Source organism: Vicugna pacos, chromosome 8 (assembly GCF_048564905.1).
Source record: "Vicugna pacos chromosome 8, VicPac4, whole genome shotgun sequence".
Lineage (NCBI taxonomy): Eukaryota > Metazoa > Chordata > Mammalia > Artiodactyla > Camelidae > Vicugna > Vicugna pacos.
In genome coordinates, this window is record NC_132994.1 from 73,521,635 (window position 1) to 73,549,069 (window position 27,435).

General features: G+C 40.5%; 1 protein-coding gene across 4 annotated transcripts in view; it reads right to left on the reverse strand.

Moving 5' to 3' along the window:
* Nucleotides 1–27,435, reverse strand: part of PRKN (parkin RBR E3 ubiquitin protein ligase) — a 1,151,747-nt gene that overhangs the window by 765,800 nt on the left and 358,512 nt on the right. For all 4 annotated transcript variants that reach the window (XM_072966149.1, XM_072966148.1, XM_072966150.1 and 1 more), the window contains one exon: nucleotides 23,777–24,005. In XM_072966149.1, coding sequence (XP_072822250.1) covers nucleotides 23,777–24,005 — 229 coding nt within the window. The remainder of the gene's footprint in view (nucleotides 1–23,776; nucleotides 24,006–27,435) is intronic.

Genomic DNA, 27,435 nt, shown 5'->3' on the forward strand with positions numbered 1-27,435 from the left:
AAACAAGTGGGAAGAAGGACACCCCATTTGAAGTGGATACTTCTGCTATCTTCCTGATCTGCAGAGGATGCCTTATCAGTTTTTACTCTCTGAACTCTGCAATAATCTTAGAAGATGGACGAAAGTCATGAAAGACTGCTGGAAGTCAGCTGGGTGCCGTTTGGTAGAAGCCAGAGAATGAGACAAGTGAAAAGCACTTGGCTGATAACCAGCTTCCTAAACTGCTCCACTTCCATTGAGCGGTTGATTATCACAATTTTTATAATGCTCATCAGGGACTGCTAGTCTGAACAAATATCCCCTAGGACTGGTCTACCGACTTCAACTTTAATTTGACCATATTTTAATACAAGACAGTGTGCATAACTTGAAGACAGGCTTCTACACAACTACTGATAATTGAGGAGGGTCACAGAAAACTCACAGCAGCTTGCAGAGAATCACATTCCTGCTTTGCTACCACGCCAGCCAACTGCATTCCACAAGAAGCCCTTCCCGCTAACTCACTGCTCCTATCTTGTACCAGGCAAACCAATTCACAGTGAATAAAGAGGTTTCCACGGCTCTTTGAATCAGTACTTTATAAAAATTCTATACATGCCCACCTGAAAAGAACTGAATATCTTTATTGTTAACTTTTCTGGGTTTTTTCCTCTCTCATAAAAACAAACAAACAAACAAACAAAAATACATTTGATACTAAAATAGTGAATTCAGACATCTGCCTTCCCAATGGGATGTAAACCCATAGGTTGACCACTCCGATACTACAATAATGCTACAGATGGTGGAGTAATTCTATAGACAATTTATCAGCTTTCTCAATAAACAAGGGAAAATTCACTCTTCTCTGTAAAAATCAGACAAATATGTATCCCCCCTCCTTTCTCTCTTCCTAGTGTAAGCCAAATTAGCTTCCAAGTAAAATAATTAAGAGTGCTAAGAGATCACAGGTACGGACACCAGCCCCCAGTGCAGCCACCCTCCGTGCAGATTTTCTCATTGAACATTAATTCCCATTGAAATAATAACATCTCTGATTGTTTACGGAGCAAATTTATTTTTAAAATAGGGAAACCTAAATTCATTGTCCCGGTGATTTAAAGAATATTTGTATTACAAATGGATTTCAAAGAAGTACCACTAAGTCTTAACAAACTTACATTCTAAATGGGGAAGAAATTCTCAGAAAAAAATGTTGCAGTGGTGTTACACATTTTTTCTAACTCCCCAAAGTCTTTGAAGATGAGGAAATGCTTTTCATTTATGCCCAGAACTACAAGAAGGTGACATAGTATGAGAGTGAACCCTGGAAAGACAGAGCAGACAGTAAAAGTTGCCTGTGTCTGTACCCAGAACAACTGAAATGTTTTAGATCATTTGCTAAAGGTGTTCTAAAAGTCCTACATGTAGCATGCTCCTAGAACAATTACTATTCTGCGGCAATTCCATTCAGTCAATTAATATTGAACACGCCAAGTTTTTGTATTGAGAAATCAAGGTACTACTTCTTCATTCATAAATCAGAGAACCTAATTTAATCACATTAACCATTGTCCCAAGTGATTAAATGTATCTCAGAGACAGAAAAAAAAATTAAATCAAACAAGGCAATCTCTCCCAGAGAAGACAGGAGACAGAAAAAGATACTCCTCTGCACAAGTACCACTGCTCCAGGATCTCACTGGTCCCCTCGACAGTGAGGGGCGTGGCATGGTCGGAACACGGCTGTTGTGCGGATAGCTGTCATACCACCTTACACAGCAGTACCGTGTGCCGCCACCTGTCACACAGAGCTCCATGGAGATGGAGGCTGTCACCCTGACTACTTTCACACCCTTTCACCTCCCAGGCAGGTTACACTCATGGCCCTTGGAAATCCATTTCTAGCTTGCTTTCAGGATAGGCTATCACTCTCCCAGCAAGGGGAGAGAGGACTCATCTCAGGATTGAAAGAAATAAGAGTGGGCAGGTGGCTGCCCATGGATTTAGTTAACCTAACAAGCCCTCCATCCTTTGCCGGAATATTCCTGACCCTGAGTCACAGCCTTTTTGCTGAATTGTAAGTGCCTGTTTCAAGGCTGTGCATGCTGGCTCTGGGCAGCCTCCTCCCCGTGCCTGGCCCGGCTCCTTCCCTCTGCAGTGACTGCCTTGCCTTAGGAGGGGAGCAGGGAGGGGAGCCAGAAAGACAGCCTCTGCTGCTCCGCGCCTCTTCCTTCGGCTCCAGCCCGTCCTCCTCACTAAATACAGCCTAGTTTATTGAAGTGCACATTGGATGTCAGAGAAAAGTGACCCTTTCCCTCAGAATCAGCGGATTAATTACCTTTCCTTTCGCATCCCTGTACGCAGGCATATAATGGAGCAGTAGTTTGGTATGAAATCATCAATTTGCCTCCACGTTAAGATTAAACCCATCACTTTAAACATTTTAATATTAGCAAACAGCTTCATATGATTTCTTTTTCTTTCTGTTGTCGCTGTATTTGAAGTCTCCAATATTTTTTTTTAATGGTGATACTGGGGATTGAACCCAGGACCTTGTGAACATGCTCTACCACTGAGCTATACCCTCTTCCCCTATGAATTTATTCTTACAGTGACTTTAATTATAACTAATTACTTTCAGTAATGTATTTGACTTACAGTACATAAAAAAAGAAAAACTGATATAGTGATTCTATTTCAAGGAACATATTGTAAAAATATAATTAGTCAAAGGTACAAATATGCATGGACAAGATGCTTCCTGGAGAAGTGTTACAAAAGCAGAAACCCAAATAAAACTAATGGACATCTATATGGGATGGATTCAATGAATTATGTTACATCCATATGGAAAATGGAATACTATGCAACCATATTGCATTTTGTGATAAACAAACAGCTGAATCAGAGGCTTAAGGGATATTTGGAATTTGACTAAGTTTGCAGATACGAAGTATCAAAACATACTGCCAAATCCTACCTTCCAGGATGTTTTTAAAAGCCCTACTACTAGGGGTAAATTGAGAATCAGAGTCTTTTCCCAGGTGCATAACTAATTAATATTTTTACCTGATGGCAGTGTTTAACACTGTCTGAACGTCTCTGTGGTTTGGAGCGCTACCACAAAAAAGCACAACATGTACCCCTCATCCTATCATGGACAAATGATATAAGCCTCCAGGCACAACACACATGAAGAACACATACTGACAAAGGTGAATTTTACTTGAGCTATGTGCTCCCGGAAACAGCAGAGGTTAAAGGAATTCTTCTAACCCTTGTAGGTTCCAGAAAGCAGCTCACAGAGGGGAACCACCTTCCCCATGAAAGTCACGATGTCTCCCTTCCTTGTTTTATCTATGACGAGGACAGACACGAACCGTCCAAATTCCTGTTCTTTGCCTCATGCACGATTAGCTGAGCTGCCGGTTCCCACCAATCAACCAGAGCACAGTCACTGGTAATCTTGGTTAAGCTCCTCTCCTTCCTCCAAGCCCCGAACTCTGGCCCACCCTCAGCTCAAGCCAGCAGGCAGCCTGTCTTGAGAACAGCTGGCCTCAAGGTAACACAGTGTCTGGTCTACAATCTTACAGCATAACCCATTCATCCTACTTCCCGATCCAGTTCTTTCTAGCCTTGTCTCCCTTATCTATAAAAGAAAACCCCTTCTTCCGGACTTTTTGAGAGGCTGGCAGATCTGGTCCAAATGTTTACCCAACTGTGACAGTCCCCTTGCCCCTACTGCAATAGTCCATCCACACCCCACACCCCACAATTACCCTTTGAAGTACAGCCTCTACTGATTAAATGGGGATTCATTTTTTATTTGACAACATTTACAAGGAATGCTTTCTTAAGAGGTCAGAATAGTTTTGACTGTTTCTTAATCTTACCTAACTTTCCCTCCAGGATTTAGAAAGACAAGTTCAGCATGGGAAAAAAATGTGATTACTAGACAACAACAAAAAAATTAAACCACTGAAGAAATACATGCAAATCATAGGGCAAGACTTAGAATACATTAAAGAACAGTCCATGTAGCAGTAACAACAACAGCAAAACTACCTCGCCTCCAAAAACTGATCCACATAATCATCTCATGTTTTATTCCCCTTCATATTATGGAAGCTTCTTTGTTCACATTACCTCCAGTGGTCTGTTAAATGTTTGCAATGCTTCAGTGCTTTTCTGAACAACATTTTGCTAGGAATGAAAAGTGACTTCCCTATCAATAATAAAGGCAGCGGAAAGATTAGAATAAAGAAATGAGATTGTCTGAAATACTTACCTGGTTTCTCCCTTAGCTCTCAACCACAGGAAGGAGGTGGAGAAGGAAAACACATGACTCCGTTTTTAGGTGAGAGCATTTCAGCAACAAGCAAGTGGTGACTGAAAGGTGATAAGTTCATGGTTATCTTGTAGCACTCTGAAGGTGAGCTGTCCAGTAAGCTCGGATGATGCTACAAAATCCATGAACAGTCATTTTATTTCAATATCAAGTACAGAGTCAGGGGAGCGATTCCATTACCTCCGGCGGCTGGGTCCTGGCCATCAGGTGGGGGCAGAGCAGACAGCCCAGCCTGGGGCCTAGAGGAGCTCCCTGGTCCCTGAGGCATAGGACCCAGGAATCACGTGCGCGTTGTCCAGGCTAAGAGGCATTATAATCTTGAGGGGAAACTAGGAAACTAGAACAAGGAACTAGAAGACCAAGCTTCCAGGTGAGCTCCTGCCAGGATGCTCACCAGCAAAACAAAAAGGCCACACTTACTACAGAGGTCCCAACTCGCTTGCGTATGTGGCGCCGCTTACGTCTGTAAAGTATGGAAGTCAATAAATAGCCTGTAAGGCTGGCCTACGTCCACCACCCTGATCAGGCCCTAGACCAAGCGTTTTACCTGTGTAGTCCTCACAACAAAAGGTGGGGACGATACTGTTATTCCCATTTTTGGATAAGAAACAAAGACTGGAAGTTAAGTGATCTTCTAGGGGCTCATGTGGCTGAGCCCAGACCCAGCGTTTGACTGGCTCCAAAGCCCATGCCCTGTGCTCCTCAACCCTCCGGTTCTGGCCCAGGAAGTTCTGCTGTGTTTCTGTTTGTTTAGAGGTGTGCCAAGGAAAGGATATGTGGACAGGAGAATTTTTTACACTTTTTCATATTTCTGTCTGAGTCTTATTTGTACTCAGATAGGAATACCATTTAGGGGGGCTCAGTTGGAGACCCAGTCACCATCCCTTACAAAGTGTCGCCCCCTAAATGTCCACCTGCAAACAGTGCTGCAAAGCATCTGAAGGGTGAGGGGCACAGTAGGTGGGAGGGGAGCCAGAGGCTGACTTGCTAAACGCCCTCCATCCCGTGTGTGTGCGGAACCCGAGGCTGCTGCTTGGCTCGTGGCAACACACCAGGGACACTCTGTCCCTGTCTGGATGCTGTAAGAAAGGGGGATTCACTATAATACTGAGACAGATGATCAGGATCCCTGACGTTTCCTTCCACGGCACACAAAATGCATGCAGAGTATGCCAACTCTCTACAAGACCAGACTCTGAAACACTTCTCTGGACATACAGGTAAGAGCGAGATGCTTACATTTAATATTTTAAACTAATATCTGGATATAATTAATATGGTAAATAAGCTTTGGATTTATATTCTGTACGAACGATTATCTGTGGCAAACTCATTCCCATTTCCTGGAAATCTGGGATCTGGAAAAGCTGCAGACAAACTTTCCTCACCAAACAGGAAACATTGCTTGCAGACCAGTGGACTGATTTCCCCAGATTTTATTTTCTATTTCATTTAGATTTTTCTGACTCTAATTTATTTGTATGTTATTATACTTGATGCATTCTTATAAACCTCTTCAAATATTTTGTGGTACAAGATATTGTGAGTATGAATGCCTAAATGATACATTTTCGTACTATAAAATCAAATTACAATGGCATGCTAATATTTACTAGTATCATGTATTTAGTGTTTGTTATATCAAGGATTTTAGATGAAATTTTTCATGAAATTTGCACAGAAATCCTCATGTTTTCACCATTTGACAGATGAAGAAATGGAGGCTGAAAATAGTTCAGCAACAAGTGGAGGGTAAGCCAACCAGCACAAAGCAGAGCTAGGGTCCCATCCATCTCCCAAATACAACGGATCTTCAGTTTCGTGGGAGTCAACAAGCGGTTCCCAACTCTCTCAATCCTGACTGCACTTCAGAAGAACCCAGGCCCCATGGGCGAGTGTTTCCAAGAACGTGTTCAGGGTATAAGCCGAAGCCACTTGCAGACCTGCTTTCAGTCCTGGCAGGGGCCTCCTGCTGCGAACCTGCTGGAGTGACTATGGACCAGGTAGCAGGCCACCGATGGGAACGGGCGTGCTGAGCCTCCCCGGGGCTCTCCCATTTAAGTCTGATCTCATCACTGTTCTAGTCAGTTGAGCTGTCCGAAGACAATAAAGCTAAAAGCAAATAAACAGGAAAAAAAAAACAAAAAAAACAGGCCTGCCAGATGTTAGTTTCAACCTGGTTTCACAGCTTCTCTTACCAAGGCCACGCCACGGGAACTGCTGCCCCAGATCTGGCCCCATGGAAACTGAATACCAGGTCGGAGGATTGCAACAAGGATTCATCACAACATGTATCTGCAGAGGCTTAGAAACTATGATAAGATTTGCACTTGCCAATTAGCCTAATTGATCCTAACTGTCCTCTTTCATAGTCTGGTTGGAACAAGGACTCTGCTAACCAGGACTATGGAGTTTGTTTTCGTAAGTCAGGTGGGGAGGCTTCTCAGCAGTCCTTTTAAATCAAGAGCCAGAAGAGAAAAATAAAATTATGAAAAAGATTAAAACGACTGATGGCACAATATATGTGCTTTTATGAATTCCTGAGTCTGGAATAACTGACATACGTATGCAATCAATTCGTTCAGTAAATATTCTTTGAATAACAGGCAGATGACACCTCAAAGTGTGAAAACTGACATGGGACAGGTCTTCAAAGATTACCCTCTTCTTGTTTCCTTTTATACCCTACTTGTGGGTTGGCAGCAATGTTTTTGCTTTAAGAAGATTTTTATCGTTTGGAAAAACTTTGGAAGCATTAATAAATGACTGCTACATTTCTCACAGCTACCCACTGATTAGAAGCAGTTAACTTATTTTTATTAAAATGAGAGAACTCTGAAGAGCAAAACACATTCTACTACATCAACAAAAACAGAAATAATAATCAGAGGAAGAGACAAACAACACCTTGCAAAGCGGGAATATATTTCGAAAAATCATACTGACCCTATGCTCCCTTATTCTCAGGAAAGGAACAGTGCCCTCAAGGTCAACAGGTGGTGGTGTTAATGGTGTCCAATTATCAACGAAGGGTAAATACTAAAGATTAGGATGAGTGCCATTAAAACAGGACAAGAATAGGAAATAAAATCAGTACTCCTAACAGTTTCTTACCTAAACTGTCATTAAATTAATCATACTCTGAGACTCATACATGAGAGTTTTCACTGGTATAAACCAGTAAAAAGGTTACACACTTGAATGATGTTTTGAAGAAAGTGACAGAGTCACTGACCCCAGCGATTTTAAAGAACTGGGCTGACATCCATCTTTCTTGCTCTAAAGCAGAGAATTGTATGTGCTGAATCCCTGAGTTTCCTTCCAACGTCTGAAATTTAAAGTAGGTAATGTATGTTAAAAAGCTTAACAAATTATTTTGTTCCATCTTACCCTTTTACCACAATTTTGTCAAATGTCCTTTATAATACCCTTAAAATTACTGTTACCATTATCATCATCACTATGTTAGTCAATCATGTAGGGAAATATAATTGGATTTGAATTTTGTAAGAGATTTTCCACATTATTTAGAATAGTGTTAAGAACTTTTTGTAAGTAAATTGCACCAAACTATAAAGATATAATTTAAAGCTAGAAAAGCAAACAATATACAATAAATGCATCAAGACTTTGATTACTTTATTCTAACAGCTGTGGAATCAGCATAATGAATTGACATATAAAGCAACTGAATCAGAAGTATAAAGAGCTCAGGTAAATATGAGAGCATTTTATGGAGGCAAGTTCATTAGAGAGGCAGTGACAAAAGAGTGAGAAGTGAGTAAAGTGTAGAATATTAGGACAAATTTTGTCTATTATCCTTACTTTCATTGTTAAGCATGGTTTATTGAAAAAAAAAAGTTTGAAAGCTTCACCCAAGATTTATGTATTGTTGCTTCAAGTATTTCTTCATTGTAAATGGGAGCTATTTCATGAGAGAGTATAAGCTCTTGTAACATGTTTTGCTTTAAACTTTGAATACTTCATCAACAAAATGCTTATATTGTAATAAAAACATGTTGTGTTTGATAATATCAAACACATCACCACACAGAAGATTCAGCTCTACGAGTAGCAATGATCTTGAAATTCAGCTTATCGTCAATGATACCAGCAAATATTATAACACAGATATGTCAAGTTTTCTTCAAAGAATAAAAGAAGAATAAAGAAGAAGCTGAATTTCCTGGACCTTTTTTCCCCATAAGTAACTGTATAATTTATGAGTCTATACTCTAAAATTATTCATTTATTCATTTATAGCATATCCCTTGGATATTTCAAAAATGGACTTTCATATTTAAAATTAAGAAGTTGCAAAAGAAATGTTAAAAATAAAGTAAGAAGTTGCATAAAAAGAAATATACAGACTATCACCAAGTTTTAAATTTAGCTTGGGCCCTCCCAGGATTCAGAGCAAAACACATGCACAAACACACCCGGCCAGATCATCTCATTGCTGGACAGGTTTTTGTTATCCTGTGCGTAGAATCCAAGAGGTGCAAGTGTCTTTTGCCCTCACCATGAAAATGAGTTTCCCACGGTATTAATGATTGTTACCTATTTGCACCAAAAAAATGAAAATACAACCAGGAATCTAAGACAGTTGCTCAGTACTTACTGAAAGTGACCCTCTCAGCAGCAGAGTAAAGTATGCTAATTTTTATTTTTTAATTTTTTATTCTTTATTTTCTAATTAGTTCTCTCCTTTGTGAAATCCACCTAGGTCTTTACCATTTATGAGGCGTATTTACACAGATGAGCTGCCTCCTGGATATAATCCTTTCATACACAACAATCAACTATTAGTTTATGTAGAAATGTTTTCTGGTAATATATTCATAATGCTTTGCTAAATTAAAAGAACATATTCACTTCTACAAATGCTTTCCCCATCTGATCGTGAAAAAACTCTGGGTTACATACAGACAAAAGTAACTCATATACGCGCTCGCCTCCTCGCCCCCGGCACCATATACCAGAGAATCACAACCAACTTCACTTTACATGAAAGAGACTTAAAAACACAAAGTAGTTAGATATGCTCATGAGAGACAATTACGCCATGCAGCGATGCCTACTGCCCAAAGCGCTGCAGGCTCCATCGGAACAAGCACTTCTCTCCCACGCAAATCCTGCAGACTCACAGGATTTGAGGCAAGGCGGCATCCTCAGCAGAGTTAAAAGCATAGGATAGGAACGGGGTCCTCCCCATGGCAATGATGGCAATCAGTCACCAAGGGTGTGCTCTGTTTTCTGAGATGGGCTCAATTTATCATTTTACTGAAAAGGTTCCATTATGCTAATGTCTTACAAAATCACATTCTGCTGTTGCTGGAAGGTCACGAGGGGATATAAATTTTTACATTTAGAACCAAGAGGTTATAGAGCAGTCACAGTTTTCAAGGGTTAATAAGAAGCCATCCAAGGACATTCAAGGACATACCAATGGCAACCCTGGGGTGCTCACCTAGTTAACAGAAGGGAAAGGGGGAACATTATTTCAAACTAAACTTAAACAAAACAACGAATGCTGCAAGAATAGGGGTATTAAAACTTGGCTTCAAGGATGGGGTGATTATTTGAAAAAAATTACCCAGCTAAATTTTGATTTGTCTATCAATTTGAAGTATCTTAGAATAATTACATATTAAATACATCTTTGTTATACAGTATCTAGGCTGTCTGAATCATCTACCACCCTCGTCTACCATTTTCAAATACTTTCAAAAACAAGTTTTTTAAAGATCTAAAATGTGTGCAAAATTAATATGTATATTTTTGTGTAACTTTATTGTGTTTATAAGGTGGGTGCTTAGGTTTTTGACTAAAAAGCCCCAAATCCCACATCTGCTTCTCAGGAAAAAGGAGTATGACGAGCTAACTATTCAATTCAAATTAGATATTATTCCCCAGAGTAATGTTTTGTTTCCATCTTTCCAAGAATTATTGATTCCCTCCAGTCACCAAGGCCTGTGAGCATAAGTCATGAATATAGCGTATCATCAATCCATCAATAATTTGTAGTTATGGGCAACAACTGTCAAGCAGCTGAGTAAAAACACATTACGACCAGATAGCTCCCTTTGGACCAATTATTGTAAATCAAAGCAACACTGAGAAAAAGCAGTTGCTCTTTAGAAATATTTGTCTGGGGTACATTTGGCATCCCGTATCCTAACGCAGCCTGAAAAGCAGGCTGGAACAACCAGCCACGTTGCCGGAGCTGGCATTCTTCTTTGTCTGGCTCAGTTGCTGAGTGGCCACAGAGGTTTATGTTCTACACTATGAGTGTTCTTTAAATTCAAGAGGCCATTTTTAATGGATCACTGGTCACATCGTGATGCTGTTTCCAAGGAGGTGACGACAAAGAAGCCAGGGCAGCCTCATACCATGTTACAGTGCAGAGATGGACTTACACAACATGCTCTTTCATGACCTGAAACTAATTTGACAGGGAAAAAAAACAAGTTTTGGAAATATGCCTAAAATAGTTTGGAAGCCCAGTTCACAAAATTGTGTTTGAAAAGAAAAATGAAAACATTACATCATTCCTTGACAGATTCAAATCATAAAGTTTCCCACTAACTGCAAACATTTTAAAAGTAGCTTTTCTGTGGCTGTTACGTGTTTCCTGTCAACTGGCACACGTGTCCACGTCAGATGCAAAGCTATGGAAAGGAGACACTCCTTAAGCTGGGAAACTACTACTCGGGTATTTTACAAAACTGGAGATACTTGTTGAAGGCCCCAGAATGAGGCGGCTGTTCATATGTCACAGTGTATCCGTCAGTGTTGATTTTACAAACCACGTCAGATCTAAGCGGTTACTCATGAGCACTTTGATCTAATTCGAAGAGAATGAAATTTTGAACCAAAAGACTTTGGTTCAAATCTTAGTCTCAACATCTTTTAGCTGTGGGATCTTGGACAAGAAATTTATGCTTTCCTCTCAGTTTTTGTGTAAAAGAAGTAATAATAATTGAGTTCCCCATAAAAATCAAGTAAGATAATGTAGGTAAAAATTTCATAAAAATGAGTGTTAGAAAAATACTAGTTATTCTATTGACAGTAAAAAAAAAAGTCTCTCTTCAGTGGATTTAGGGCAATGGTTGGCAGGAGAAAAATACTATTCTCTGTAACCATTGACACATTAAATAGAACTACTTAGCTTCAGTCTCTCAATATCCAGAAAAAATACCTGAAACTTGGAATCAGGCCAAAGAGATCACTGCTGTTTCTTCAGTGCTGTGGAGATCTATTACTTGGGCTATTTTACAACTTTGTAGGGGCAGGAGTTAACTTTATTTCCAGTAGAGGTGCAAAAAATTTCTGTCCAATAGAGCAAATGGGCCCAAATGTTATGATTTATTGTCCTGTAAGAACTTTACAACTTTGTACAGAGCCTAGCGGTCCCATCCTAACTTCTATTTATCAAATTGCACCTCTCATGTATATCGACCTATCATCCATCCATTATCTGCCTGTCTATCCATCTATCTGTCTATCTGTCTACCTAGTTAGCTAGCTATCTGACTAACCTCTCTCAATTGACTAATCTCTAAATTCTTTGAACCAATTTATACAGGTCCCTGTTTCCCTATTAAATAGTTAATTGAATAACATGTTGGCATATGTTCATTTTATGTTTGCAAGACAGTCATGCTTTTACCTACTTAAAAGTCAAACTTCCACCATTTTGGAGCTGAGCAAACTGCGGTACCAGAGACCTCATGGCTCTAAAGCCAAGGCATGTCCTTTCTCGGTTCCTAAAGCAAATCCTGACCAAAGAGAGCTTTAATTCCACCAGTCCTGTTTCTCTGTTTCCCCCTTTCCTTCTGCTGACTTCTTGTTCTGGTTTCTGCTGGTGGCTTACGCATCCGCACTCCTTGGTGGTCACAGTGGACGGGAAACAGGCTTTACATTCTGACTGGTGAGCTAAGACGACGGAATTAACTCTTCTCTGTTGACTAAGAGACAATAAGCATTGAGGTTATTTTTGCTTATTGTTCTATCTGTGACCTCAAATCGATTACAAACTTTTATCTTCCTGGGGAGGAAAAGAGTGCTGTGAAATCCAGTACCTCTCATGCTTGTACGTTCATGTTTGACCTGCGGCTGAAGCTCTAAATCCTCTCCATGGCTGTGTGTCTATGTATCTGTAACTCAGAAAGGCTTCTGCCCTTGTCGGTGTGTAATGCTTTCCTACCACCAAAGGTTATTAATAAATTTAACAATTATTTCTCATGAATTAAAGCTCTGTTCTGATTGATTTATGGAAATGAACAAACACTTGTATACATGGAACAGTCACAATACTCAAAGAAAATAAGAAACTGAACTTTGAATACTTTAAATGCTCTAAACATTAAAGAAAAAATCCTTCTTATAGAAGGTACTAGCTGAAAAATATTAGAAGAACTCAAGTTCGCACAATTAAGGTTAGTCTGTGGACACCTGGATTGTTTCAATAATTTGGATATAAGAAAGAAAAAAGCTATTTATCTTTGCTCCGATGTATCAGTGTCAAATATGTGATAAGATTTTTATTTCATATTTTATAAAAGTCTAGGGTTTGATTTTCCATGAAGAGAGTAGTTAATCTGAATGGCCTGTATTTCTCATAGGGGTTTACTGATTAAGTAATCTAACATTATACTTACATGATATGTAAGTTTATAAAAAATACACTTTTATACACTTGCATTTGACTAGGTTGAATCTTAATACTGGCAAATGTTTTATAGTTAATTATGTTTTATAGTGTCAGCCAAAACATATGTTCTCAGATCCTTATATAACTAAAAAATCTGTATTAATATTAAATCAGGCTATTTAATCTTTAGATCGTTGGAACATTTTTATTAAGGTTGCATACAGAAGTACTGATAAATAAGCATAATTTTCAGTTTACATACTTGTGGTTCTTCAGTACTATATAACACAGAATGGCTACATCTTTGGTTTCTGTTAATGGAGTGTTTTATTTTTGCTAATTCAAAAATTATGTCTGTAGAAAATTACGTACGTAACGTGTAGTTATGAGCTCTGCTAGTCTGCTAAAATTATTGTGTATGACAGACAATACCTACCTCCTGGGTTTCTCTGTAGAACAGAAGTTGCTATTTTGGTTAAAAGTTATACTTAGTCTAGGTGGTTGAGACTAACCTAGAAGCAACAGCAGCAGAAACACACAGCTGTTTACCTAAGGCAATGGGATAAGTTTCTCTCTTTAAAGGAAGAAGAGAGTAGTTTTCTTCCCCTAAAACAAAATGTTTGTTCAACATATAAAAGAATACAGTGAAAGACAAGAGGATATATCATGTTTTAGAAAATTGGAGAAAAGTGAATTTTACCTGCCTTTGTTTATAATACTTAGGTCTAAAAAGAAGTTATAAGATGTGTTAAAATTAGTGCAAAGCTTACCTAGTTTTGATGGATTTATTCCTAGGATAATTTAAGAGGAAAAAAAGGAGCTTGTAAAACCTAGCGAGTTGTCAAACATCGTATAAATGTAAAATTAGAATTACACTTTTTCCCTGTTGAGTCGATAAATTAATCTTAAAACACTTAGTAAAGCACAGAAAACATTACTTTGTCTCATCTGTGTAATCTGTTCAGGAAGTGGAGATTCTATATCCCACCAGGATAATCTTTGCTTTGTGTTGATTTTATCATGTTCTTTGACAGATAATTTAAAAAGGCAAAGTTTCCTCACTTGTGAATGAACTGAGGTTGTTTTAATCATGTTATCTTATACAATTATTTTAAAATACTTTGTGGTCACTTTGATTAAATAGATAACCAAAGTATTATTTCTCAGGAGCTGGGACTTTATTAATCTGACGATCGAATATCCTCTGACAATTCATTTGATGTTGCCTACTAAAAATCAGGTCTAAACGTTCATTTTAATAAGCATTTAAAACAATAATTTCAGAATATACTTCAGACTTGAAAAGTCTTTGAATTTCTCAGAAGGTCTCTGGAGAGAGGTGCTAGAAATCATTGGGTCTGTGTGGCAGGCTTCATGTTTCTCAGTGACCTCAGCATTACTGGAGGAGACAGGGAATGAGCTGTCAAGCCAAAAGACTCTCAGCCTTCCCTAGATTTGGTTTATGGATAAAACATCATTCAAATAAATCTTTCATTAATCAAACCCTTCAGAGGGGGCCATGAAGTTGGGTCAAAGCCCTTGCTTCCTGTTATATGATCTTGTCCTCAGAGGAAACACGGATCAAACCCTTACGAAACAGTTATGGACTGTGTCACGAAGGGGAGTATCACTCCCCCTATTCTGATATTAGTGGCCACTGTCACTATCAGCCTAGCCTTTTCTTATTATGAAATTGGTTTCTGCTTCCATCTGAGGCTTGCCTAAGAGCTCAGGCCCAAGCTTGTGTTTTCCTCATGGAAGGGCGGTCTCTGGCCTCAGAGAAAAGACTGTGCTTGGTGCTCTGAACTCCTGATACTTCAAAAACACAGACTCTGAGGCACAGGCTTTGAGCTGCTATCAGCCTGACAACCTTCAGACTGTACCAGTGGAACGATTCAGGAACTCCAGAACTCATTTCAGTCTGGAAATAGGCAATCTTCATGAAATAAACCACTAACCCAAGATCCAACAAAATAAGAATTAACTGCATAATAATAACTAAATTTATGCCTGCTTGTTTTGAATACTAGTTTTGTGTTGCTTTTAAGGTTCTTTTTAATGGATATGTTAAGATCTTTTCCTTCTTCATTTATCTCACCTTTAATTTAGTATACTATGCCTTTGTTTACTCAACTGAAACATTTGTAAATAGTCTCTGGTTTTTCACTGGCCCTCAAAAATCAGAAGCAAATAATTGTATTGAACCTCCTTACTTTTCACGGCTACATAGTTATTTACGTAGGTTCAATAAAAATTTGTTCTCATCTTACAGGGGTATAATTGAACAAATTGATTGGGTCACAAAGGATATACATGGAGAGTCATATCTGAGAAGAACTCTCACTTTATCACACTATTAAGGAGTGATCATTGACTTTACATGGGTAGCCAATGCCTACAAAGCATTTCATAAGAAACAGGTTCGGTGTGTGGCCAACAGAGTCCCATTCCTGCTCAGTGTAACAGGTAACTCCAAAGAGAATGGTCTGTTGCCCCGTAAGACATTAACCAGTGCTGCACCTAATCCAGCAATCTAATCCTAACATTTCTTTATTACACACGTTCACACAAACACACACTGAAATGCTAAAAAGGGCTTTCACTGATACTTTGAAAAATTTGCACAAAATTAAAGCTAACAGTAAATAGTACAAGGGAGTATGAAGAGGGGAGAAACTTCTTATTTGATTTTCTGAGGACTGTCATAAACGGAATTTTAATTTATGGGAAAAATAAGCGATGTGTAGGATATTGTGATTCAAAGATGGTGGACACTAAGTGACATCACAGCAAATGAGGAAGAGGCATCATAGACCTTGTATTTGTGGGGTGGAGGGTTTAGGAACATATTTAACTGTTTTGTGCATAGAATTCTGAAGTCAGAGCACCTTGTGATGTTGATTGCAATGATTAAGATATGTTTGTCTCTGACAAAAGAACTGGACCTTGCTCCAGAAATCTAAACTTCTCCCACAATTTAAAATCTTGGATCTGAGTGAATTGCATGACTTAGTCTCAAAGAGACATCAAAGGAGGAATAAATCAATGTTGCTTTTATTCATTTAACACACACATTTATTAAGCATCTGCTGAACACCAAGCACCGCGTTAGACACTGCGGACAGCCCGCGGGATGACATCCTGCCTCGTGAGGTTCACTTCCCGAGGGGGCTTGAACAGCCTGAGTGAGCCACTCTTATGTCTGCTGTCATGATGTATGCAGTAAATCTATTAAATTAACTGTGTTAAAAGGGCAAACTTATTCTTTCCTCATACAAGCAAGAACAATTATTTGCCACAAAGTCCAAAAGGAAAAGATACCTATGAAAATGATAACTTGACAAGAAGCTAGAAAAATAGCAAGTCTGAAAAATACTGGATTGCTCTGTCAATGAAAGATTACAAAAAGTTCTAACCTGTTTCTCTATAATAAGTAGCCAATTGCAGAAACGTGCCATCAGACAACAGCCCTGAGTGAGCATCACTGAAGATGTGCTGTATTTTATTGAGACACAGTATTCCTCACTGCCATAAAGAGACTGGACTAAGCCAAGGAATTAAAGCTATGGTTATACTTCACTGGAGCAAGTGGACATGCCAGAAGTATTAATTAAAACATAAATACTTAGTAATAGATAGATACAATCTTTTTCATCTTCATTAAGGGAAATCCTATATGGTTAATTTGAATTATGTTGCCTCACTGCCTAAGAAAAAATTCTAGTTCCTAGTATTCTTGGTCTGTCCTTCCCCAGGAGTGTATTTACTTGTTAAATATTTGAGACACCACCAGGATTTCAGTCATGTCACTCTGAAAGAGTTAATCCAGTAAAATATTATCAGATGATTCAACAATTTTTAAAGAAAGGTGTCGTCACAGCCATCAGCCCAAAAATCAAAGTGTTCAGCTGACTTTTTTTATTATCAAAATGCTTATACTGGCATCAGAAATCCACATAACAAGCAGCTTTTATAAATAACTCCTCAGGCAGAAGAATCACTCACTAAGCTATGTCTTTACATCCTTTGTGACAATAAAGAAATTATGCAGAAAATGGCAGCAATTTGTGAAGACTGGCAAGTCACACTTGCTTAAGCCACATCTCTAGGTTAAAATGTTTGCCTCAGTTTGTCAGCGGGTTAGTGAAAAGCATCTTGTCTTCGAAAGGCAGGACATGGTGAAGATGCATACACATCTTTTTCTTGCAGTTGCGTAAGCATAAATACTTTTAGACCCACGTAGGGATCCACATATTAGGTTCACGTAAACATCAGAGAGACACAGCAGCAGCATTCAGCTCCCAGTGTGTTGTTTCATGCACTGACTCTGGTCTGAAACATGTGCCCAGTTGATCAAATCTGAGTCCGTGTGTGCCGTCTCTTGCTCACTTAGGACCTAAGCTCTGTCTGCATCATTAAGCCCAACACTAATTTGTCCCTGTTCTGCTCTCATCCATCACTGGTTGTTAGGGCCAGGTGGATAAAATCCCCTGTGGTTCACATCTGTGATCAGTCCCCAGCTAATCTGCTCGTTCAAAATACTGGAGCCAAAGGGACTTTTGAGCAAGTCTGAGTAGGAAAAAAATTATAACAACTTCATCTTTTTTTTTTTTGCCTTATTGAAACTTCCTATTGTCCATGTGGTTCCCAGTGACCAAACACAGACCATGACAAGCCAACAATTAATTGTATTTTCTGATGGGGCATTCTAAAAGGAGTAGTATATTGCCTAATAGAATGTGGGGGGATGCCAACAACCCCATACATGTTTAGGGCTCCAGGGCAATGGAAACACACAATTCCAGGAAAACAGCCAGCAGTAGTCTTGTCCTTGATGGTGGCCCTCACTGTCCTGGAACACCCACTGTTCTAATCTGTTCCTAAATATATGGTGGGAGTGAGAACATTTACAAATAAATAAACAAATGAAATAAAGTAAAGTAAAATAAAATAAAATAAAATAAAACAAAAGCCCTTCAAAACCAGAGTAAGCTGAAAGAAGGCAGTCTTATGAGTAGGAAGTTTCCGGAATAGGGAATGGGGACTCTATCCTCTGTTTTTGTAATGAATTAATTCAGGTAGCCCTGGATCTATGAACTTAGACTGAGTTTAGAGTCAGGCTCAACATTAAGCCTTTTGACCGTGTGAGCTGGAAAAGGAAAGAATAACGAAATGGCTAAAAGGTGTTAAGTTCCACATATGCCAGGCCTTGGTGCGAGCTCTGGTCAGGGTAGCTGGAGTCAGCTCTATGAGGTGGGTGATTCATTATCTCTATGTTGTAAATGAGGAAACTGAGGCCTGGTGTGTTAAGAAAATCGGTGCTTTTTCACAGGTGCATGATTCACCTGAGGACCTTATTCAAAGGCAGTTTCGGATACAGGAAGTCTGGGATGGGGCCCTAGGTCCTGCATTTCTGACAAACTCCCAAGTGATGCTGATGCCGCTGGTCCACAGATCGTACTTTAAGCAACAAAAGGTAAACCGTCCGAGTCACAGGGCTGGAAAGCAGCAGAGCCAGGACGCAGCTCAGCCAGCCCAGCTCTTCGCCCCTGAGCTGAGTATCAGCGTCACTGACACATCACACCCTGGGATACGGTGCACTGGCCCAAGGACTAGAAACAAACACCTGTCACTTTTTCCTATAGCATTTTCCAGCAACAGCAAATATTTATTAAGGGCCTACCAAGAAACAAGCACTGTGGTAAACACTTAGGATATAAAAAATATTCCAGGCTCAAGGGATTTTCATTTAATCCACTAGACAAACAACTGGCCATTTGATCCCCAAGTGAATTACAGCTACACTGATGGACTGAATATTCAGATTTGTTTAATTATCGTACACAGAGAAGACAGGGCATTCACTTTCAAAGAATCAGAGTGTAATAACACACCTCTAACACCAAACGCAGTGAATTTAATTTAATCTTTGAGGACTGAGGAAGAACTTCTAAGATTTTACAGAGGTTCAGGTGTATCCTTTGGAAAATTAATTATAGTTCAATAGATTTAGAAGCTATAGGAGTTTGAGCTTGATTCTATGCTATCACCTAAAAAGTGAATTAAAAAAGAATTTCCCAATAGTTTGTTTATTTGTCATGAGGGTTTCAACTTCTTTCATAAAATGGACATTTTCGCTAATTCCCCTAGGTGGGACGGAATCAAGCGTAAAATTTTTGGAAGCTCCAGATCATACAAACCACACCTTCAATAAATGTTTCACAAAATTTAGAAAGTTTTAAAAGAGTGTATTAAAGGCAGTCAACTTTCTACCACTTGATTTGCAATTTTTTCTTTATCTTCTTTCTAACCAAATCAAGAAAATGGAACCCAGCCACCTGCCCGCATTTCTGGCACACTCTGCATTAATTAGAATGCTCCTATGAGTCCGAAGACAGACCTCGCCAGCTGGAAATATTCTGCCTGGGTTTCCACTCTCTTGTCAAGCGCAAATCCTACCATCTCGGCACTTGTTCAGCATCCTCCGAAAGTCCTTGGGGCTCAACGAGCAGAGCTGTAAACGCTCTACCTCGCTGGGTCCCAAGGCCTCCGGGAGAGGGACACCCGCCCACTGCACGCTGTAGAGGTGCTGCATGAACAGAGCACACAGGCAGCTCAGGCCTCACTGAGTCTAGGGCGCAACTTCCCTTCCCCCTTTAGTCCCAGTATCACTCTGCAGAGGGACTTCATAAAAACTGCAACACCCTGAGGCCCCCAGCAAGTATCACTCTGAATCTTGACAACTTTCGCACTGTCATTTCCCACCGCTGTCCCAAGGCTTATTTTTAACTGCTTATGTTTTAAAAGAAACAACAGCAACAAAAACCAAACTGACCTCAACAGAGTCAGGTGTGCCAAAACAGGCGGGAAGGAAGCAGAGGGTAGAAAGGCCAGCCCGGCCTGTCTTCCCCACCTTCGGCAGGAAGCTCACCCCGCCAACCAGCCCGGGTCATCGCTGAGGTCAGCTGCTCACCACGCGGCATCTGGGTTTTCCTCTCAGTGTCCTCTGCCACCCGGAGAAGGGCACACTGGCACTCCTCCCAGCTCTGCTCCACTGCGTACTTCTTATGGATTTAAGAAAAAACGCATCCCGTGAAACGCTTCCTGAAACACCAGCAGAAAAAGAAAGATGTGCCTGAAACTTATCAAGGCCCTTTTTGGTCACTGAAAGTTCTGGAATTCAGAGCTCTCTCCACAACGGGAACCTCCCGCCGACCCCCGAGCCTCAAACACCTTTCTGATACATCAGTCCTCTGAGCCATAATGGAAACCAGCTATGTGTCTAGGGCAGTCAAATTCACAGAGACAGAGAGCAGAAGCCAGGGGCTGCAAGAAGGGGAAACGGAGTTGTTCAATGCGTACAGAGTTTCAGTTTTGTAAAATGGAAAAGTTTTGGAGATTGATTGCACAATGTGAATATCCTTAACACTACTTAACTGCACACTTAGAAATGGTTAAGGCGGTAAAATAAACTTTATGTGCTCATAATAACAATAACAATAATAATAAAGGAAGTACTCAGAAGATGGCTGATAACAACAAATGAGGGAACAGTTTACTTGACACTTACGCTGTTCTGGGTGGAACAGTTGATTTTCCCTAACCAACCCCGCCCCCAGCAAGTTTTGACTTCCAAGAACTGTTGCTGGCACTCCACACCCTCCCCAGCACGGTGCACCAAGCCGTCCACATGCAGTTATTCACCATTTCCCCTGCCACATGTGACGAGTAAGAGCTGAAGAGTCATAGGAGTCATTTTACATGTTGAATAAAACTTTTTGCAACATGACAATATATCCAGTATCATCCATGTTCCAGGCAATGAAGGCATGAAGTGTATGAGACTTATTTGCATCTGATGAGCGTATGTACCTCCAAAGTGGAAAGCAAAAATGTGACAAGTAGTTAATTACACTGCAGGAAGTCACCCCTCGATGTCCATGAGGCATTGGTTCCAGGAACCCCTTTGGACACCAAAATCCATCGTTGCTCAAGTCTCCTCTATAAAATGGCATAATACTTGCATATAACCTACACTTATCCTCCCAAATATTTTAAATAATCTCCAGATTACTTACAATACCTAATACAGTGTGAATGCTATGTAAATAGTTATAAATACAATGTAAATGTTTCATAAATAGTCGCCAGGCAATTGGCATATTTAAGTTGTGCTTTTTGGAACTTTCTGGACTTTTTTTCCTCTAACATTTTTCATCCACAGTTCATTGAATCCACGGATGTGGAGCCGAGGGATACAGAGGGCCAACGGGATATATAAGGTACAGTAACGGAGCAACTCATCTTGCTTTTGAAATAGTGTTCAGACTTCTTGCAAAGGAATACAGGACAATTTCCCTTACCTTAAAAATTCTGTAGTTGGCAAAATCATTTTTGTGTTTTCACTTATCATACTGAAAGAGCATATTATAGTAAAAATTTCTATGTTGGAGAAAAAAATCAAGTACTTGGTAGAATAATAACATCATTTTAATAATTTGATCTGATAGCAACTTTAAGTTGCTCTGGTATGACTGCCACAATGTTGTCATTTCAGGGACGGTTTAAAGCTGCTCGATGCACCAGGAAACGCACACCCTCTGGCTCAAAGTCATCAGCAGGTGTAAGACACGTCTTCAAGTACATGAGACTTGATTTTGGGATAAAATGAGAGTTGTCTGAAGCTTATCACTTTCTTCCATTAGGAGGCTTCCGTGACTGATGTGCGTTTGGCAGGTGCTAACTCATTTATAATCCCAGAACAATTTTCATCTTATACGACATTCAACCACTGGCAAGAAGTTGCTGAGAAGAACATATTCTCTAATAATCATGCTGTATCTATAGTATGTAGCCAGGGCTCAAGTCTTAAAAGCAGTTTAACTTATTTTTAACAGACTTTAATTCTTAGAGCAATTTTAGGTTCACAGCAAAACTGAGCAAAAAACACAGAGTCCTTCCCCACCACACACCAGTCTGCCCCACTAGCAACATCCCTCACCAGAGCAGGGCACTTGTTCCAACCAACAAACCTACACCGACACATGGTTATGACCCTCACACTAGGGTTCACCTTTGTGTTTTATATTCTGTGGGTTTTATAATGACTGTAGCCACCACAGTGTCACACAGAATAGCTCCTCTGTCCTAAAAATCTGTACTGTACCGACTATTCAGCCCTGTAAACTCCTAGCCACCTCTGATATTTTTTTTGTCTCCATAGTTTTCTCCTTTGCAGAATGTCATGTAGTTGGCATCATATAGTATGCAGGCTTCTCAACTTGACTCTTTCACTTAGGAACATGCATTTGCATTTCCTCCATGGCTTTTCACAGCTTGATAATGTATTTCTTTTTAGCACTATTGTCTGGACATAGCAGTTTATCTATTCCCCTATTGAAGAACATCTTGCTTGCTACCAAATTTTGGCAATTATGAATAAAGCTGCTGTAAATACCTGTGTGCAGGTCACTGTGTGGACGTACATCTTCAACTCATTCGAATAAACACCAAAACGCACAATTGCTGGATTGTTCGGTGAGAGGGTATTTAGTTTAGTAAGAAACCGTCAAACTGTCTTCCAAAGTGGCGGCACCATTTTTCACTCCCACCGGCAAGAATGAGCGCTGACGGGTTCCACATCCCAGCCAACGGCTGCTGTCGCCAGTGATTTGGATTTTAGCCATTCTAATAGGTGTGTAGTAGTATCTCATTTTTTTTAATTTGCAATTCCCTAATGACATAGGATACTGAACATCTGTTCATTTGGTCATTTGCCATCCGTACGTCTTCTTCAGTGAGGTGTCTATTCAGGTCTTTGGTCTATTTTAACATGTTGTTTATTTAAAAACAGCTGTGCTGTTCCTACTTCTTCACTTGTCCCTGGAAAATTTCCTTTTTATATCTTTTTTTTAATCTCATCTATAATTTTTTAAATTAATTAAACTTTCATTCAGTAATTTTAGCAGGAGGCTTCCATCATGCTGGTTCTAGAATTCTCTGACACTGTGAAGGTCACACTAGCCCAGGACTGTCTATGTCTCCTCTTATTGTGTATGGAAGAGAACCAAACTTCTACCTTGTAAAGTCATTGTCGTTATTTTGTGTTTTCTGTCACACAGAAACAATACTGTTCTACCTTTGACTATTCCAACTGGAGAATAAAAGACAAAGGGAAATACACTAATACTGTCAAAATAGTGAAGGGATCGCCACTCTTGCCAAAGAAAAACATTTTTGAAACGGACTGTAGCAAAGAAAGAATTCTTACACACAAAGGATATTTTTTACTGACACTGTCATTTGTTTCCTAGAACCAGCAAGTCACTAAATCCCTTTGAAGTTCTCCTTCTCCTTTTTAAAATTTCTCTATATTATCAGAAACATAATCAACCAAAACATATTTTCTAAGAAAATAAGAAAAAGAAAGAAAGAAAGGCCAAAGTTGAGAGGCACATAGATGTACCTTAATCACATATTTTGACCCTAGTCATGTATCACATGACTCCATCACCCCACCTCCTCCTCCAAAAAAAACCCCAAAAAACCACCCAAAATATAACCACCGTGGCCCAGGCACCTTCCCCATCTCTCATGCTCATTCTTCACATGAAAACCCTGTTTCGTTGTACTTATTAAATGTGTCACCTCAGATTTGACACTCAAGCACTCTCTTTCCAGTGAGCTAGAACTTGTCATGCACTAAACACACACACACACTGACCATTCTCCCCGAGACTTCACCACACAAAACGCTTTACTAGCGCAGACAGAGTCATCACAGTTACCTGGCCTTCCAGCTGGCGGGGCACCGTCCTCGCTGTCGTCCTTCAGAATAACAGCCAGGCCCACCGAGTCAGTGGGGAGGACGGAGCTGCTGAGGTCCACGCGAGTCAAGCTCTCAGAGCCCTCCGCAGCATATCGTGGGCTGTCCCCTCTAGCTGTGCCCCTTTCTTGGCCATTTCTCTGCGGTCTCAGCACCATGTGAACGATGCTCTGCTGATCCAGGTCACAGCTCTGTGTGAGAGTGAAACAAAAACAGAGAAAGAGCAAGCACTGAGATGCCCGGTGCGGCTGAACTTGTCTTCAGTTCTGCAGTGGGCAGAAGAGTCTACAATCCGACTCTGTCTGATGTCTGCACGCAGTCATGGAACATGAAGGACAGTGGCTAGGACAGGCGCCCTCACCCTGCAGCAGGGCCCAGCACTTGCACACGTGCGTGTTACACAGGAACGCTGAACTGGGCCCGGCAACTGAGATGTGGGGCTGGATGGCGCACACCAGCAGAAGAGAACCTAAGTCATACTCACAGGGATGTGAGGTCTAGCGGGAAAGCAGCATGTATCACACTGATTACATAAGCACGCTGAAAAGTAATACGCTTTTCAAACTGATTTACCCAGAAAGTATACATCCTTATAATTAACAATTTTAAATAGTGGCACTTAATTCTGCTTTAAAAAGCAAAGAGAGTTGGTTATTACCAATTATGAGGCATTTTTCTCTAGAATTGGTAATAAACAGGTTTACAGAAGACCCACATACACCCCCGAGGTCGCCAGCTATCACACTGCCAGGGCGGTGAAGCCAGAGGAGAGGGTCCCAGTGCCACCAGGATTGTTCATTGTTCCGTCCAGCCTCAGACTTAAAGCCAGTGGACATCTATAAAAATGTGCTGCATCTGTCTATCAATGTGTATGAACAGGAGACTTTAACACGTGGTAGAATTAAAGTTAGGCATCGGATCATTTGCTAGGATGCAAACTAGACACCTAAAATCCAGTCCCACTTGCCCCTCTTCCTGGGTCCCTGCCCCGGACCTCTGTCCCATCAGCGTGCTTTCTCCTCCGGCTGCCTGTCCCTGGGCTTCTCAGCCCTTCCAGAACCGCTCCTGCTCAGCAGAGGTCACTCGGTGTCACTCTCTGTCCCCCCCGCCCGCCCCGACCTGACTTTCCTATTTCTGTCAAAGCACCACCATCCCCCATATCATCCAAGCGTCAAGCCTCCCCCGCCCGCCTAGACCTCTGGCTGCTCTCCTGTATTCTCTAAGGGCTTCGACAGAGTCACCACTTGGACCCTCCTCCCTGCTGTTACACCCAGCAAGGTGCCAGGCGTAACTGATTGTGACTCAGAAATGCTCTTCATATCTTCAGGTCCTTCACCTCCCAGCTGTCACCGCTCCATTCCAGGCTTTCATCACTACGAGAGTTCGTGCTGACTCCCTCACCTCCGGGCCCTCCCTGCGTCCACTGTGTACTAGCATTTATGCTTCGTGCTGCATAATCTTTCTGAAGTCTCTTACTGTTATTTGTTACTTATAATCTTACTGCTTACTATTTTTTCAAGTGCTTTTAGACTTTTCTCCTTACTAGACCAACTGTCACGATTTTTACCTTCTTCCCCTCTCTTTCATTGTATATATGGTAGATTATATTATTCAAAAATATTCACTCAGTAAGCCACAAAGAAAGGAAAATACCGTATGATATCACTCATGTGTGGAATCTAAAAAATAAATAAATAAAAGAAAAAAGAGGACACTAACTCATCTACAAAACAGAAACAGACTCACAGACGTAGTAAACAATCTTATGATTACAGGGGGATGGGGGTGGGGAGAGATAAATCTGGGAGTTTGAGATTTATAAAAGTTAACCACCATATATAAAAAAAGATAAAAAAACAAATTTCTTCTGTGTTGCACAGGGAACTATATTCAATATCTGGTAATAACCTTTAATGAAAAAGAATATGAAAACAAATATATGTATGTATATGTATGATTAAAACATGATGCTGTACACCAGAAATTGGCACATTATAACTGACTACACTTCAATTAAAAAAAAAATAACTCTCATCTCCCTCCTGCCCCTGATTTTGGGCCCAGCCATGCGATCAGCTTCGGCTAACAGGACATGAGGAGACACGACTGAACCAGGCCCTAGGGTGCATCTGCACCGCTGCCCCGGCCGTCAGCGGAGCACCCCTGGAAGTGTCCTCCTCTCAGCTGACACACGGCGTAGACCTGAGCCCAAGCCCCAGGGAGGACCAAGCGCAGCCCCACCCGCAGCTCGAACAGAGCCTTCCAGCCCATTACAGGCTGGGGCTGCAGACCCCCAGCTGACCTGAAAATGCATGAGGAAGAGACACTTGCTAACGTACTAATGTACGGTTGTTCCTTAAGCAGTAATCACTGACAACACTCTATTTTCCATTCTAATCAGACGAATAGACTTTCTACCATCATTTATCGTCACCTCAGTGTTCAGCCCTCTAGGGTCTGCACGTAGCCTTTAGCCTAAGTCACATCAAACAAACCAGCATCAAGATCTGAGTTCACCCAAGAGAGAGCATGTGAGGACACGAGCTTTGCGATAAGGAGAAGCAGCTGAGAACCCGCATCCTGCCGCATCGTGCCCGTACTGTGCTCTTTTCTAGGAAGCTCAACAATTCAGTCAGGTAAAATTCTCCTCTCCACGTTCAGGACTTATGTGCTTCATATGGTCCCTCCAGAAAAAAAGTAATGCCTTTCTCTCTCATCAGAATCCCAGTAAATTTGCCTGCCAGAGTGTGAGCGTTGGTGTCTGTATCTGATCTTCCAACTTAATTTAGGAACCCTTGAGAGCAGCGACTGGGTCATACTTCTCTTTTTATTTACCAGAATGCCTCTCACACTACTTTGAACCTAGTAAATGTAGAAAATACATCTGTGAATTGAAAAGATAAGTGACTGAAAGGAAATAAGAATGAATGAATGAACAAGTACATAGCTATAAAAGCAATACCTAAAGTGCTCCTTGGGGAACCAGAAGACTGTGGAAGAAAGAATATGGAATTTAAAGCCAAGCAGACATAGTTTATCACCTGTGTGATTTTGGGGAAATTATTTTCCCTCCATAAGCTTCAGTTTTTACATCTGTCTTTAGCAATAATATTATCAACTTTAACAAACGCTCTGAAGATGTAAGGAAATACACACAGTGCAGACCCAGTCTGCGGTGATAATTCAACACACAGTTGTTAGAATCTCTATCATCATTTACAAGTTTTGAAAACAAAAGAGGACGGGTACTTATCTTGTACATCAACAAAGCCCCAGAATCCTCTTTGGCTGTTCCGCTCACACAATCCTATTTGAAAAATGTACAAAGAAGGTGGAATAAGCAGAATCTGTAAACGTGACAGTTACTCTGGTAACTTTCCAGCTTTCTGTAAACTAAAAATTGATACCAAAAATCCTTATATGCTCAGATGCCAGGAAACATGAAAAACCTGAGCAAATTCTCAGAGGCTGCTAAAATTTGACAACTATGGAAGAAATCCAAAAACTGAGCTTTTCCTTTCAAATCCAGACTTTCGTACTGTTCAGGGTGGAGCTGCAAAGGGGAATAGGAAGACCCCGAGCAGATTTCAGTAGTTACAGTGATATTTATAGACCATATTT